Genomic DNA, 17,126 nt, shown 5'->3' with positions numbered 1-17,126 from the left:
ACTTAATGTACATTTTTGAAATCCATATTTTATTAATTTAATCCAAAGTTAGCTGTGTGTTTCAAAGCATTTAGCAATGTCCCCAGTCATTCTGGTACAAATAACTGTTACAGCTGTGCACTGAGGTTACATAGTTCTTTTTTAGTCTACTATCCTTGAACTGAATTTGTTATATCTTTGCTCCAACTGAATATTTTTCCATGTTCTTAATTTGACATGGCTTTCCCAGACAGGCTTTCACTAATACAGTTGAAGAATTTTATCCCATCAGTTGCACTCTTTTTACAAACCAAATTCCTCTTTCATTCTATTTGTCTGTCTTTGGCATTTTTGGTGGTGGTAAATTTTAGTGGAATATAATGTAATTTTTGTTATCCCCTCAACAATTCCCAGAAAAAGTCAGAACGCCAGGACACATTTTGACAAAACATGTTAGTTCAAGATCAGTGTGAACAATTGGTTTTACATACCCAATGGCATTGGTTCTGTATAACCAAGTTACTGTGCAGAACTTGGGTCAAATTCATTTCTTGGCTGTGATACCTTTGCTGACTCAAGCCATTATCAAGGTTTCCTGTCAAGAGACTGCTTCAATAGTCTTTTTGAGGCTTGAATAGCTACTCTGAGATAATAAGGGCACTTTTAGGAAGGGAATATGGCTGATAGAAAATAGGCTGTTTATCATCCTACCTGATCTCTGCTCTGTGGGTCAGGTGAGTTATACTCTTGGGTTCAGATTTCTCAGTTTAGCTCCAGAAATAGAAGAGGTCACAGAGTTGGCTTGTGTTACTGTCACTCAGCTTGAGGATGGCTACTGATAACAACCTTCCTGATGCCACAGACAAAATCCCTGCCAAGGAAATCTACCAGCCATCGTGGCTGGTCTGGATCAACCTCTAGGTCCATAAAATTTTCCATAGTAGGGAACAGCAGCCATGTGCCACCCCTTGGTGAAAAAGGACCCTAGAAAATAAGTGGAGAGCAAAGGAATTCTTTTTAGCAGTTGTTGACACTTGCAGCCAAATTTTTTCTTCAGTGGAGGAGTCTACTTCTAAAACAGACACAGCACAAAGATGAGTCAAAATATAAGCTTAGGCTATAAATGTCCTAAAACCTGAAAATATCTCTTTCCTGTAACTGCCTTTTCATGTTGCTTTTAGGAAATGATGGAGCTTTTCTATACATATTTGGGAGTGTTCTGGTTTAAAAGCAAAACCAGTGAGAGACTTTAAGTCAGGAATACAATTTATTAGGAAAGGGGGAAAAAAGCCCAAAATACATGTAATAGTACAAAAGAAAAACCACTGACCAAGTCAGAATAAAACTTGTCACTTTTTTGATTAGGGTGTGGTTAGCAGTCTAAATTGGAGTGGCTGCAGTCCTGCTGGAGTGGCCGATGTGGTTCTGTTGCAGCAGTGATCTTGTAGCTCTTCCTCTGAAGATCCAGTGGAAAAAAACCCAGCTGCTCCTATGGGAATCCAGTGGAAAGGCTGAGTCTGGTGTCCCAAAAGCTCAGATTATATCCAGTTAGGAATGTTTGGCTCGTCCCTCTGGATGGAGCATCTGACAAAAGGATGCTGTAACTTTTATCAGTCATGCAGTGACATGCAATAAGCCATGAACAGCAGATATCTCCCCAGAGGGAGGATTGGTTTCTGGAAGAGATAAAGAAAATTGCCCAATTAACAGAAGATACCTTCGAGAAATGGCAAATAAAATACATCTTGTCTTGCAATCTAGGACAGGAGGATTTTACCTGACACTTTTTCCTACTTTCAAACTTATTTCTCCCACCTTTTAATAAGTTTGTGTGTGTGGAATAGTGGTAGGTAATCTTATTTTACTGAGTAGAAAATTGAAAATTGGGTTTTTTAAAACAAAAAAAATACTGTTGTGTCATCTTCAATCTGATTATGAATCATCCCTTTGCTTCATTGCTTTTGTTTAATCCAAACTAATACCAGTTCCCTTTCTAGAGAAGAAAAGAAGTAATATTTGCAATGTACACGAGAAGAAAAAAAGCCACTGATTCCCTCTGAAACCATTTGTAGCCTTATTTATTTAAAATATAGTTGCATTCTTTTCACTAACTTTTATTAATGTTTTCTTCGAATTGGGTCCAGTATGCTGTCTAGACTGGCAATCCTGCACAACTTTTTCAGACAAGTTTTTTTTTTTTGGTAGCTGTGCTTTATAATTATAGGCATAGGTAAATAGTTTATCTAATGAGGTTTCATGCAGAAAGAATGAAACAAAGGAGAAAGGAGGACTATAAAATTTGGCAAATAGCTGCTTAGATTTGATATTCAACCTGATGGTTCTATTTCTTACTAGTTTATCAGATACTCTTTTGTGTTTTATCATTGCTACTGTATATTGCTACAGATATTACATTTCACTTGGATTTGACTGTTTACGTACCATCTAAAAACATGTCCTATTTGACATTTCAAATCCTCATAAAGTCATGCATGTTTCTTGATCACCATTTTAACATCCACCAGTCACACTGTTCAAATGTTCTCTAACATTTTTAAGGTTTTATCTTAGTCCTTAATATTTCCATATTTTTAAATGGTTCCATCAAACAAGATAAAATATACAATATGATAAATAGTTGTTAGAACTGTGAAGGGAATTTAAAAAGCACAGAAGTGCTAGCAGTTTTCAACAAATGTGTAACAAAAAATAGTTTACTTGATGCAGGTTCAGTTTGTATTCATCAAAACCAGATTTATTTGAAATTACACACAAAGGCACATTGATTTTTATTTTATAATTGTGGAGGCAGTTCATTAATTTATAATGTCTTTATGTGGAGTAAAAAAAAAATTGTTGCAATCTTGCCGTTTATCACTCATGAATTCTAGTTTATGGCTATAAATTGATTTTAGAAAATGTTTTTTGAGTGATTAGGATTTCTTAACCTGAAGGAAACATTAACACGTCTTCATATGTATATGAGCTTTAAATATATACTCACAGCCCAGAAAGAAAATTATATCCTGGGTTGCATCAAAAGGAGTGTGGCCAGTAAGTCGAGGGAGTTCATTCTGCCCAATTTTGCTCTGCTAAGACCCCACCTGGAGTCTTGCATCTTGTTCTGAAGTCTTCAGCAGAAAGAAGACAGGGACGTGCTGCAGCAGGTACAGAGCAGGGGCACAGAAATGATCAGAGGGCTGGAGCATCCCTCCTCTGAGGAAGGGCAGAGAGAGATGGGCTTGCTGAGCCTGGAGAAGAGAACACTCTGGGGATGCCTTATTGTGGCCTTCCAGTACTTGAAGAGATCCTACAAGAAAGCTGGAGAGGGAGATCTCTCCAAGATAGGACAAAGGACAGTGGTTTTGAGCAGAAAAAAGGTAGGTTTGGATTAGACAGAAGGCAGAAAAATTTTATAATGAGGGTGTTAAGAAACTGGAACAAGTTGTTCAGGGAAGTTGTGGATGTTCCATCACTGGAATTGCTCAAGGCCAGTTTGGATGGAGCTTTGAGCAACCTGGTCTAGTGAAGTATGTCCATGCCCAGAACCAGGGGAGAGGATTATTTGGCCTTTAAAGGTCCCTTCTAACTGAATGAATTCTGTGCTTCTCTAATTCATAGAATTCTATATTTTGCTCCATTATCTGCACAACAGGCATATGTTATTGCCTAAGTATGTCGCAGAAATAAGATAGCCATGGAACACATCACTGCAAGTGATACCTCTTTCCATTATATTCCAGTAAGGAGCTGATCTGTCAGAAAGGAAAACCTTTTCTCCAGAAGTTTCCCTTTTGACTTTCTAAGCCTGTAAAATATACTCTAGGTCTGTTTTGCTGCATCTTCGCTATGTGTCTGTGTGCACATCTAGTGCAACTGTAATCTCAAATTATTTATAGATGACTTCTTCTAAAATTAAGCTTTGTTTCACTCTTGAAAATGGTTTTGTGTGTGAGTTGGGTGAGCAACACTTTTTAGCAGAGGCATGTACTATGCTAGAGTGTCATTGATGACTTTCATGACTCTGAAGCAAAGGTAGATGTTTCAGTCTCTATGCAGTAGAAGACTAACCATATTTACGGGCAAAGGTTCAGGTCTCTTGTTCATGTAAATGGATTTCTGATGGTTAAATAATTTTTAAAATACATTGATGGGTATTCTTTGCAAGTTTCATAGAAATACAAGTACGTAGCCTTTGCTTTCCCTTGTTCTGTAGTGTGATGTATTCAGCTCAAAACAGAGAACATTTCTAACTACTAAAGAGGCAGATCAGATCAGGACAGAATCTTGACTTTTTGGGTAGAGCTCTGATGGAGTTTCAGCTCTTCATAAAGTGTATTATTCCTTTTAATGAAAGAGGTTTTTTATGTATGCTCTTTGAAAATGTTTTACACTGAAAACTTTCAAGTAGATCTTGTGCACTCAGCAGTGCTTTTGTGCTGGCTGTCACATTTTCTGTGTTGTTGTTCACACCTTAATTCTTTCACACTTTAGTTTACTTGTGCAGTATTCTGCACAAAGCATATCTCAGTGAGAAAAAGAAAAATAGTGCATTTTTAATTAATACATTCACATAAATTGAGAAGGTAAATTGAAGAGTTGTTCCTGGCACTAGTGTGATTAATCCCACTGAAGACAAGAAAGCACAAGGAAAGGATTTTTTTTCTTTGAATTTGAGGAAGATATATGCCATAACATTTCCTTTAGAAAACAGATGTTGGGTCCAAGAACATAAAAGTGGCTATTTAAGAGATCCCTTTCTAGTCTGTAGTCTTACCAGTGCCAGGTGCCAACACAGAAATGTAGGAGAAAAGTTGGAAACAGAGGAAAGATTACCCTGTGATATATACCTCGCCAGTAGCTGATACGTCGTTACAAGTAGCTTAACAAACCTTTGAGAAGGAGTTTCATCAGCACCGCTTGGTTTATGAACATTGACAAGATGTGGGTTTTTTAGTCAGTTGGCCAATGGCATCCAAAACATCCTATTGCCTTGAATTCCCAGTTCAGTGTTATATTGTGTAAAAGGTACTTACATTTGTTTATTTCAGATAAATTACTTTACTGAGTCCATTAGTTTTTATGTTACAGTGCTTATGTTAAAGTAATCATTAAATTCCTGTTTGCCACCTTTACCATTTCATGATTTTGGAGTGTTTTGTTGTCTTCCGCTCTAGTTGTCTTTTTCAAGCTGTTCTCTCCTCATACAGAAGTTGCTTTATTCTTCTAATAGTATATGTTACTTTACTCTGTGTCTTGTCCTGAAGTTGTTTTTGAGGAAGTGTAATCAAGGCAATATACATCCTCTAGCTTCTCACACAGACACTCTTGAGTAACACTGAGATGTTTTGTCATCTTTCAAAATCCTTTTTCCCCTATCTTCCTATTAATGTTAATATTTTTACTTCTCAAATACCATATATGATTTTTCAGAAAGCTCTTTTTAAAAATATTCTCTGTCTGTAAAAGGAACAGAATTTCAGTGACAGCCAGGTATGTTAAGTAGATTTGCTTGGAGATCAGCTTGCATATCTCAAGAAACAGAGCTTGGTATATAATCTTTTGAGCTATTCAGAGTTTAAACATACATGTTTCCTCAGATTCAGTCCTGTCCAGAATAAGGAATTCAAAATCCATTGAAATATATGCAACCAGATTCTGAATCTCTTTGTGCTATGACATCTTATGGAATTTGTAGATAAGGCAAATAAAGATGCTAAGTACACTAAATTACCTAGTATTTGAATATAACGCATCATATCTGATTTTATTTGTCTGAGACAACACTTCGCTCTTTGGGTAGCCATGAGAAAGCATTTCTCATGTTTTAATTTAGTCAGAAGTCATCTATTCCTCAGTAGCAGGATAAATAATTGTAATTTGAATTCCCCATATGTATTTCCATTTATATAATGTAATGATGATTGATATCAATTGTTGCATGTATTAGTCATTGTAATAGAGTTTCCTCAGAAGATAATTTTAACAGTAACTATTTTTAAAGCAGATGTCTATGGTTTTATGTGTTTATTCTTATTTATTTTTTGTTAATAGCTGCAAGAAGTCATTATAAGGTAGTGACATGCTATTCAATTGACATTCCTCTGGCAGTCATGCTGATAGTAGAACATTCCATTTTTATAAATATGAGGATATCTTGTTAGATCTAAGTGAAACTCTGGTGGATTTTACTATAGGTGATATTTTAATCTGGTAGAAACAGGTTTAGTATTTTTAAAGGCAGTTTATTTATCTCATATTCACCAGGGCAGACTTTCACTTTTTTCTTTGTTTTTTTGTAATGTAGACACAGTTTCCCACTCAAGCATCTTTGAGCCCCCTAAAGCACAAAAAGTGTTTGCCAACTGAAGCAAGCTCTGAAGTGAGCGACAGAGGTGGTTGGGCTGGAGCACAGGCCCAGCCAGCAATGGCCAAGGAGCCCTTCTTGGAGAAAGACATTAGACTGAAATCTGTTAGAGGTCTGCTGACATTCCTTCCAGTACAAATAATATTATGATACTTCTAAAAGTCATTATTACTGAGAAGTTTAGGTTTTGTACCAATGCCTCAATTAAAAATCTTTTTTTTTGAGAATTTTTATAGCTTTTTGTAGTATCTTACTAGAGACAAAGGAGGATCTTTGACAAAAACACATTTTTACATACAGAATTTGTAAAACATGTATTTTATTTATGGTGTGGAACTGCATATAAGAAGTGGGTTTCATTAAGGTAATAACAATAAAAAGGAAGGGAAAAACATGCATGTTTAAAGCATCAGAAAGTACTAGAATAATGCTGGCACAAATGCATTATTGACAGTATTTCTTTCTAGTACTAATAAAAATACCAAAAATGTCTTTGATTTTTAATTTTTTTAAATGCAAAATACAGTGAAACATGCAAGACATCATTGTTCAAATTTTAAAATTATGTGAAATCTATTTTAAATGTATATGTTCTGTAAAAAGAAAGGACTTTGGAAGAGAGATCCATATTGGACTGTGTGAAAGTGCTCTCAGACATGTGGCCATGACTCACTACCTAATATGTCTGAAGTGGGTAAGAAGTTTTGGAGGCAGAGATGCTTGGATTTGGGATGAGGAGCTGAGGTGAAAATAGATAGTAGGAGCACAAGGTCATTGTTACGGGAACCAGTACCTGCTCAAATACCCCTTCTTTTCATGGAAGTGGCATTTTTAGCAGTCCCCTGCTGTCAGCAGGGTGACACTTACTCTTACAGTGTATTATGGGTCTTTTTAGTTACCTGTTGCAAACATGGGATTTATTAACAGCAGTTTTATAAAATGCAAATACATGGACCTAAGTACTGTTCTGACCTACCTTTCATTGCAGATCATTCAACATACTCTCTATTTGTGCTGTTTTTCACTTACCCCTAGAGATTACTTTTAACTTTTGAGCATAAATTGAAATTCATGATGTCTTACCAATGTCTTTACTTCAATTTTGAAGTAAATTGAAGTGAAATCTCTTTAAATTCAAGCTAGTCAACTTCAAGTCACAGAAATTATAGAACTAAAGAGTGCTTATGCTTTGGCACATTCACTAATCTTCAGTAAATTCAGCCTTCAGGCCCCACAAAGGAGTTGTTTTAGCATGAGACATCAAGAAAACAAGTGGTGGTGCACTGCATGGCCAATTACAGACTTTATAGTGATGACTGTTTTCTAACATGGTGAGATCCACTCAGTCCTGTCAGTTAAGGATTGATGCTGTATGCAGCTAGAAAATCAAGAAAATCTAGAGACCAGTTATGAGAAACAAGAGATATTCTCATTTGGTTCTATAGTTAGTTGCTTCTTCATGATGTATTCTTAGTTAAACAGAAAATGAGTGTATTCCAAAAAAGTATATTGGGAGAGTATCTTCATGCTTTTAACTAAAGCTATAATAAAACTCCAGAAACTAAAAACAGGTACAAAGACCCTTATTGTTTAAAGCATCTACAACATCAGTCACCCCTAATCAGCCTTAACTCAGCTTAGATTAGAACAGGTACCTGAGCGACTGAAAGTTGACACATATGTTTCAGAACAAAAATCACAAAAGACTACTTGAGATTTGTGTCACCACTTGACAATTTTATTAATTCGAGCAGACGATGGGAGTCAGGAATTTGCTCCCAAAGAGATAAATTATCTTTAAGAAGTATCAGCCCAGCCTAGATCACTGAGTTTTATTTGTTGCTTTTATTTTATTTTTTTATCTGAACTATAATTGATCCCAAGTTACAAAATTTTTATAGTAATTACATCAAGTACTATATTTTCAATATATATCTATAGAGAGAGTTTGGGTATCTTTTTGATTTTAAGAAATACCAAATAATTAAACTTCTGGTTTGTATAATACCTGAATATGACAAACAGAAGAGAATATATACTTTTATACTCTTATATTAAGAGGGTCTTCATTGCATCTTATTCCTTCATTACATACTTATTTCTGATCAGAAGTGTGTTAGTAAGATGTAGTGTCCTTTTCAAATATTTACCTGTTTATTAATTCAGTTTTCTGCCATGAGCATCCTATTCCTGGAAGGTTGAAATTCAGCTGCAGTGATAGTAGTTGTACCCTGTAGTACCAGATGCATCAGTTTTGACTGCTGTATGGCTAGAAACACTCGAGTTAGATGGATGACTGCATGAGATTAAAGTACCAACTTCTCAAGAGACAGCTACCAGTTTCTACAAAAATTAAGTAATTAGCTTTTAAACTGTTGTGCTGTATCTGTGATATGAAGTGCTAAAAGTGCTCAGTTTTCTTTCTCCAGCAACTTTTCCATAAATAAACATTTATTTTCTAGAATGGAGTCTCTCCTTTGGTTTATCTTGTCTTAGGGTTGTAGCTTATCAGAGTGAAAACTGCTTAGCATGTTATGTCTAATAAATGGTGTTTATAAAGACAATAAAAAATTATATATGCATGTGTTATTTGTAGATGTACCCATTCCCAATAGCATTCACTCCTTAAATAGCTTTTTATCATCCTGTTTTTATAGCCAAGTGAAATTCTGAGTCATGCCCAATACTGGCTTTGGAGAAGCAGTTACTCAGCTCAGATCTGTTTTCTGCTTGCAGGGTCCTTCAGCTTTCGAAAAATAAACTTCAGTATAATGCAAACAAACAAAAATAAAAACCCACCAAAAAAAAAAAAAAGGAAAAAAAAAACAACATCAGAACAAAGAAAGCCAAAGAACCCACCAAAAATACCAAACTAGCTTTCACATGCATACCTATCTATGATTCAAAGCTATGGTTTTGGCAAAGAATGAACCAGAAAAGGCCAGTTTCAATGGGATGGTTATTTTGCTGTTGCATGTTATCTGGTGTTTTTAACATACTTTAAGCTTTGATTAAAGGCATAGTTTTGCTGTCCTATCTCATGCTGGGAGGTGGGACATTCCTCCTGCTACATCATTAATGCCTTTATAGAACTCTGGATGTATAATTTTAAGCTTCAGCCTTATTGAAACCCCATTTAAAACAAGGCTAACTCTGGTCTGGTGAAGCTTATCTCACTTGACCTTCTTCCTAGACTGTGGTAGAAGCAATTCACAGCCTACAGCTAAGAGTACAGTGGCACACTACAATATTTTTACATTTGTGTGGTAATGCGAAGTCATACATACTTCCCTTACTTGCAGTCACACATTTCCACAGTCCAATCAGTATAGCTGTGTGCCTGGCTGGTTTTGTCTGAGTCACCAGAATGACCAGGTTTAAGAATCTAAGTGACCTTTTTTATTTTCGTCAAGTACTAGTGTACTTTCTATTGAATCAGACCTGGGAGGAGTGTTTTACCAGCAATAGCTGGCACTGTTTTAATGGCATTCTGATTTTAAAGCTTAGAGATGTAGAACAATGTTGGTGACAGACTTTGAGGGTACCGATATGAGCTATATGTTGGAGTCCAGTTAAGTTTCCATTTGTGTTGTTGAAAATTCTCTAGTGCTTTTAAAGCTGTAACCATACTTCTTGGTGCTGGCTTAGGAAAACTGTCCTGTAGCCTCAGTCAGACCAGTGAATGTTTGAGTAAAAAAAACCTCTTAAAAATCAGTAGTGTAAGGTTTTGCTTATCTGGAGACTGCCTTTAAGAACAGGTAGTTTTATGTGTTTAATCACAAGGACGAAAATTAAGCTTCTCTTCTACTGACTTCTGAAAGTTACATTCTTAACTTATGTTTATAATTTCCATTTGCTTTCTATTTAGGCAAGCAATCTGTGAAGTAACCACCAGACCAATCAAATATTCAGCATAGGGCTCACTTGATCACATGAACTGGATACTGCAACAGGTCAGATTTTCCCTGATCTGGCTGAGGAGGTTAACTGCAGTCTTCCAGCTTCTGCAGACATGATGCTGTGTTGGAATTAAAGCCTGAACTAAGTATCTTAGTTGGTCAGGTTTTTTCCAGTTCTGTGCTAATATCTTCCTTAAGCTCTTCTAGGAGGAATAAAGGTTCACTAGAACAGTGTCCTTATGATCTCAGTTTAGAGAAAAGGAGGCTTTCACCTTTTATAGTGTAAAATTAAGGCATAGTAAGTAAAATAAGTTTGCAGGATTTATTCACATGAAGTTATATGAATTTCTTAATGCTCTTTTTCTTTCTTTGCAGCTATTGGCTGACAAACAAGGTCCACATTAAACGACCCAGCACTGGTCTTCTCATGTATACACTTGCCACCAGATTTTGTGATGAAATTCACCTGTACGGATTTTGGCCATTCCCAAAGGATTTACATGGAAAACCTGTCAAGTATCACTATTATGATGATCTCAAGTATCGATACTTTTCTAACGCCAGTCCTCATAGGATGCCATTAGAGTTTAAAACGTTGTATGTGTTACATAATAGAGGAGCACTTAAATTAACAACAGGGAAATGCATACAGCAATAAAGCACAAGGACAATAAATACAGAATACGCACCTCATCATAAAGATGTTGTGAAATGGCAATGGGACCACAGTGGGGATTTGTTTCAATACCCAGTACGTCATTGGAAGAAGGTGTTATATCAGAAGTACATAACCAGCTATTACACTGTAAAGTGCTATATAACTAAGCTATCTTGACTTCAAGGGTTCAAGTGCCACTTTCACTAAGTACAAAACTTGAATGTATGCTCAGTAGTGTCTACAGGATGCAGTGACACATTCATCACGAATTAAAGAAGAAAAAGAGCCTGCCAATTTGCAGCTGTGGTCAGACAGCCCACACAAGAATACTCAGTGGATAGAATATTTACATGAGTAAATTAATGAGGGTTTGGCAGAAATTATCATGATGGATTTGAGTAGAGAAAGTGAAGTCTGTAAAATCAAAAAAAATCAGTAAATGCCTTCAGTCAGAGAACTCTTTCTGATACTGTATTATAACCTCAGCTTTTGTTGCTGTTTTTCTTATTGTCATTGGTTGGATTTTGTTGCTTTTAAGTTTTGGAGCCCTTACAAGATTTCAAGGATGTTATGAGTAATTAAATTTTTTATCTTACTGAATTGTCTTAAGGAAAAAATATTTGTAAGCATGGGAGGGTGGAGTGGAACATCAGATATTTTATCAAGTGTTATTTTCTTGCATCCTGCTGTCATGCAGATCTTAACATCCCAATTGTTTTTCTAGCAACTATTGTCAGAACCCATTACCTGAAACCACACAGATACCATTTTGATCTGACTTACAAGTTTTTCTCTTCTGTATAGATTCAAAGACATGCAAGATGGTGCCCTTGTTTTCAGTGCCAAAGATTACTTTTATACACATTTTTACCTTATCTTGGAGAAATGGTGTGGATTTAGGTTTCTTTGCTGCTTAAAGGAACATATTCTTTGTTATTTATATTTCTTTAGCATCTCAAATCAAATCCACTTTACAGACTTCACATATAGAATTCTTCAGAAAAATCTGCAGGAGTAAATAAATTACTTCATGCATTCAAATATATATATGTGTATGCATATATATATGTATATAGTATTATTCTTGGTGGAAAGAAAAAGTCTAAAGAAACTCAGGTGACAGTGGAACTAAAGAGAAAGAAAATACCTAGCCAACTAATGAAAAAGAAATGTAGCTCATACAGTTCTTTTAAACTTCTAATGCTGTTAAATTATCTCTTTATTTAATATACCTCTTGTATCATCTAGGTGTTCTGATGTGTAACTCACTGAAATAACATATTATCTTCACTGTTGGTTTTTTTGATCATCAGTCTCATTTAGCCAAAAAAAAAAAAAAACAAACAAACAAAACAAAACAAAAACAACACAAGACAAGAGTTCTTTCACTTTCTTCTTTCCAAAAAAAAGAAAACAAGAAATTACACAAGCATAGGACAGGGTTGAGTGTCAATACAGGGTACATTAAGAAACAAAACTTTTCATCCTATGATTTAGTGCTAAAGGACCACGTAAATAGGGAACACAATGGTTTCATATCTTTCCTGTTATGCTTGGCTAAGGAGCAGGTATAATGTATGGATATTTTCTTGTTATTTTTTCAGAGCTACATTAGGTCCTGGTCTCCAGATATGATATTCAATGTATCTACGGAATTTTTAATTAGTTTGAGCAATTTCTTAAGTTTTACCACTCTCACAAACATTTTCTTCTCTTAAGTTCATGTATTTCATCATGCGTGATTGGACATCTGGGACTGTGAAAATTTGGTAGCTAAATCAGTGCCTTGCAGTCAAATATTACAGGAAGTAGGAAGTCAGTTCTGTTATATGTAAGACACAGTAACATCTTTCCTTATTCACCAGACTCTTGTACTTAGGACAGTTTAATTTGACCACATGCTAATGTGCAATAAGTGATCCTAACATGAAACTCAAGGAAACGAAGGTATCATGAGGAACTAAACAGCCATGCAGACCAGAATGTGTTTAATTGATGTTGATAAACCAGAGGGTGCTATTTGTTTACTATGTACACCTTCATTTTAATACAAGGTTTTTTCTTCAATGAAGGGCGAACATATTCCTGTTCCTGCTATTAGGGTTTTGCTGCTGTTGATCTTCTAAAGCATATTTCACATACATTAACAAAATTGCTGTTTAAATAAAGAATCCACAGATTGCCAGTCTCTCAGAAGCTCAGAGAAACATCTGCTCAGCTTTATCTTCTGGGAGTGTCTTTTCTTCTCTCTAGTGTCAGGGCACTGATAAACCTCATGCTCAAGTAGTCTAAAATATGAACTGACAGATGATTTTGTTCACCTGTGGAAAGTTTGAGTATGCCAATTGATTATGTATCTGACAGCAAAGTCAATGGGGATTCTCGTATTCCTTGGCAGTAAAAAAAATATTTTTGCAAACAAATACATGAAAAGAATATAATGTAAATAGGTAAGAGAATTTGCCTTTAAAAGGCAGCAGACAAATTAAACCTTGGTCTAAGGCCTTGGTTTTACATGCTTCACATTTGATTTTCTGCAAGTGAAGTTAACTTTAGTACAAAAGCCATGGAGTCCAGATTTTTGCCCTATCACTAAATTTCTCTGATTTGGTTTGGCACAAGACATGACAGTAGCACCTGCTTGAAAGAAACAGTTTTCCCATACCTCCTCTAAACTGGGCCTTAACCTCATCTTCTGCAGGCTTTCTACATTCAGAACTGCCCTCTTGGACACTGAGCCATAGGCTCAGGGCACTCCACTGTCATCCACACCCATCCTTCTCACAGCACTCTCCCCTTAACCAGCACCTACGTGTGCCTCCTTACCAGAGCCATGGGACTCCACACCAACAACTCTTCTCTCACCTCCCTCACTTTATCCTGAGCTGAGGTGTGATGTAGTGAGGGGTGGGTCTCAAACTATTCTCTGGGGCAAGTGACAGTTGTAGTCTTTGTGTAGGTTTTCACAAGGACTAGGGGTAATTTTATGCTATTGTTCTTGTATAAGACCTGTGTCCATGTGGAGTCCAAAGATTCTGGGAGGCTCTTTAGTATGTGGTTTGTTGTGCTACAAATTGTTTTGAGATGGTTTGTGACCACCAGTTACTGCTTGGTCTAAGGCGACCTGAGGTGAGACATGCCAGGGACTTTCCTTGTTGTTTGCGTTCTACAGCTGGGAAGCTGTAGCAATGGACTCATTGCAGACACCTTTCTTATCCTTCCCTTATACTTCCTGGGGCTCTTGGAGCATTTCTGTTAAGGCACCCCAGAACCTAAATGGAAAAACAGATTTCTTCCACTGCGTGACTTTTTCCCTAAAGGTGACCCAGGACATTGCAGCAAAGTCCTAACTGCTGTTTAGAGACTTTGAGGTGGAATAGATTTCATTTTGTGGTCCTTTACTGGTTAGCAGTCAACAGCTTAAGCCGTCATAGCTGCCTTGGATGATTTACATTGTTTATCTGTCTTCACACATCTACTGCCAACAGCACAGAGCAGATAATCAATTTATATTATAATTACCACTTTTATAATCCAATACTATCAACAACTAACACAAAGTAGTAAGATAAAAAGAAAGATCCCTTACGTTATAATGTTATCTGTGAGGAACAACTGAAATGCCAATCAGTTGTGTTCAGAGTGTTCCTCAAATTTATCCTCTCATCAGCTATATCAATTGCCTGCTGTAGTTCCTAAATGTACATTAAAAATAAGAACTGGAATCTAAATCAAGACAGCAGAATGTATCTGTTTTTCCAAAGGTTATGGCAGCTTTACATTAAACAACTTGATTTCATTTGGATAAATTGATTGTAAATTGCTTATTAACATACATGTTAATGTTTCTGTGAGAGTCCTTCATATTTCATACAAGTAATAGATAAATGTTTGATTGTTAACTTTCCAGCTTTGGGACAGTTCTCTTCCACAGTTCTGAGCCACTCTCCAGATATAAGATCTACTGAACCTTTCAAATCTGAGTCTGATGTGTAGATTCTTGTGTTAGACAATATAAGCAGCATGTTTGAGGTCAATACATTTTCTTTAATTGCAATTTGAAGATAAACAGGTGCAGGTTCAGTACCTTTTTTAGTGATTGATCTAGCAAAGTGCTAAGCACTCTTTGCAGTGACTTTCCTGGGAGAGACATGTCCAGGATCTAGATGGGGATCTAGATTAGCGTATTTCAGGATGGAACTCTGAAATTGCACATTATTTATTTTTAAGAGCACTGTTAACTTTGTGTAAGGAAAAGCACAACTGTTGTAAATGTAGATAAAGGAGAGTACTATTGCTATTGAGTGTATGTCATACAATTTCTGTTGTTTAAAGTATTGATACATATTCTCTCAGAATTATCACATTTGACACTGTAGGTCTTATTTCAAGTACAGTTATGGGGATAGTTTTTTATTTGTATAACCGAAAAATAAACATTTCCTTTCACGTTTTCTGCTATATTCTGTTCCATATTTCTTTGTAACACAGTTATGGTAATTTAATCAATTTTGTGCTAATTGTAAGAATCTGCTTCTTTAAGGTGTCTAATCAGGGACTTTCTCAACACAGAAGTGGATATTAAGAAAATGAGGAAGCCATAAACAGGAACGGAGAGACACAAACCTGTCTGACCAATAACAATAGAGGCAGAGATGAGAACCAAAACCGATGAGTCACACAAAATGACAAAGGTCAAGTGTAGGATTTTTTATTCCAGTATGAATTTCTGATCAAGGACTTTATCAAATGGGACACTAAGGAGAAGGGGAAAGCAAAGTATGTGGAGACCCAAACCTGACAGGCAAATCATAATGGAGACAAGAAGAAAAAGCCAACCTCACCAGTCACACTGAACAGTTGTCAATAAACTGTGGGCAAATGGTACTTTGCAGCTGATAAAAATGCAATCCTGGTGGACCAGGATGTTGGAGGGGAGTTAGTGGGTCTTTGCAAATGGGGCAATGTTCAAGGGAGGGAGAGGAATAGACAGAAAAGGGGCTGGTGGCTTGTGAAAACCATGGTGGGTTAGTATACTTGTCTGGCAGATTCCTGAGGCTGATTGCCGCAGTCTATCTTAAGTCCATTAAATCTTCCCTTACCTCCCTGTCTGTGTAATCTCACTGTCTGTCCCATGCATGTGCATCCTGGAAGGACTCGGTGTGAGACAGTGGGGGACTGTTGTGAGAGGATTGGGTGCCAGCTGCTGGAGTGCTGATGAGGGGTGTGGATGCCCCCAGCCTGTGGGGTTAGCTGCTAGAGTGAATGGTGGGGGTCTCAGTCACTTTCTACAACTACTGGAATTAAGGGCTTTATGCCAGAGGGGTTTGCATTGAATATTAGGAAAAAAATCTCTGAAAGGATAGTTAGGCATTTAAACAACCTACCCAGGGAAATGCTGGAGTCAGACCTGAGGGACGTGCTGTAGTGGTGGATTTGGCAATGCTGGGTTAACAGTTGTACTCAATGATTTTAGAGGTCTTTTTCAACCTTAACGATTCTGTGATTGTGTCATCACTAACAGGTAGTGTTGACTAACCTCCTGCTGGGGGAAGGGAATGCTGGGTGTTAACAAAACCACCTGCTGGGCAGGCTTTGCATGAGTGAGGCAATGAGGGGATCAGCGTTGGTTGCTGCAGTAGAACCACAGGTCACAGTCTATCTTTGTGGTGCCAACTGATAAGACAAAGTTTCTCTGTTCTCCCTAAACCTGGTCTAGATAGGGTGCATGTGGCCATCACCAGCAAACTTCGATCTCTACCAGCCAGCTGGTAGAGGACACATGGGGGTGATGAGGGGTCTGGGACTGGGGCAGGGGCACCAGGCAGGCAGAAGGAGCTCCATGAACATGCAGATGCTCGTGAACCTGGAGAGTGTTCCCAGAGTGTTGCACCAGGGACCTCCTGCCTACCAGCCCAGGAGGAAAAGCAGGAGCCACAGGGTACTGTGCAGTGCCAGTGCAAGCGACCAGCTGCGCCAGTCCTTTGTGTGTCATGAGGATGTGTGCTCAGTTTCACCTCTGTGTGTGCTTGAAAATGAAAAAACACTGCCCTTAGTCTGGGGTACCCCAGGCTCTGGATGTCAGCCAGGCAGGAGAGGTCCTGACCCAAATGCCCCATTAATAGAATCTATTATAAAATGTTGGAAGCAATTCACAGGAGAGCAAAACTAACTCAGTGAGACCTAGATTTAAACTCTGTATGCACTTTAGATTTTTAGACAA

The 17,126-nt window shown here is 37.1% G+C and overlaps 1 protein-coding gene across 3 annotated transcripts in view; it reads left to right on the top strand.

The window, feature by feature from the left end:
- The window catches only part of ST8SIA4 (ST8 alpha-N-acetyl-neuraminide alpha-2,8-sialyltransferase 4), a 58,576-nt gene extending 43,212 nt beyond the window's left edge, over positions 1-15,364 (top strand). For 2 of the 3 annotated variants that reach the window (XM_072922410.1, XM_002186594.7), the window contains one exon: positions 10,621-15,364. In XM_072922410.1, the coding sequence (XP_072778511.1) occupies positions 10,621-10,903 (283 nt within the window). In that variant the 3' untranslated portion in view covers positions 10,904-15,364. The remainder of the gene's footprint in view (positions 1-10,620) is intronic. The other variant, XR_003956914.3, reaches the window with a different exon arrangement.
- Positions 15,365-17,126: the final 1,762 nt, after the last annotated feature.

This window comes from Taeniopygia guttata, chromosome Z, assembly GCF_048771995.1.
Source record: "Taeniopygia guttata chromosome Z, bTaeGut7.mat, whole genome shotgun sequence".
In the NCBI taxonomy this organism is placed as follows: Eukaryota; Metazoa; Chordata; class Aves; order Passeriformes; family Estrildidae; genus Taeniopygia; species Taeniopygia guttata.
This window is presented reverse-complemented; position numbering and strand designations above follow the sequence as displayed.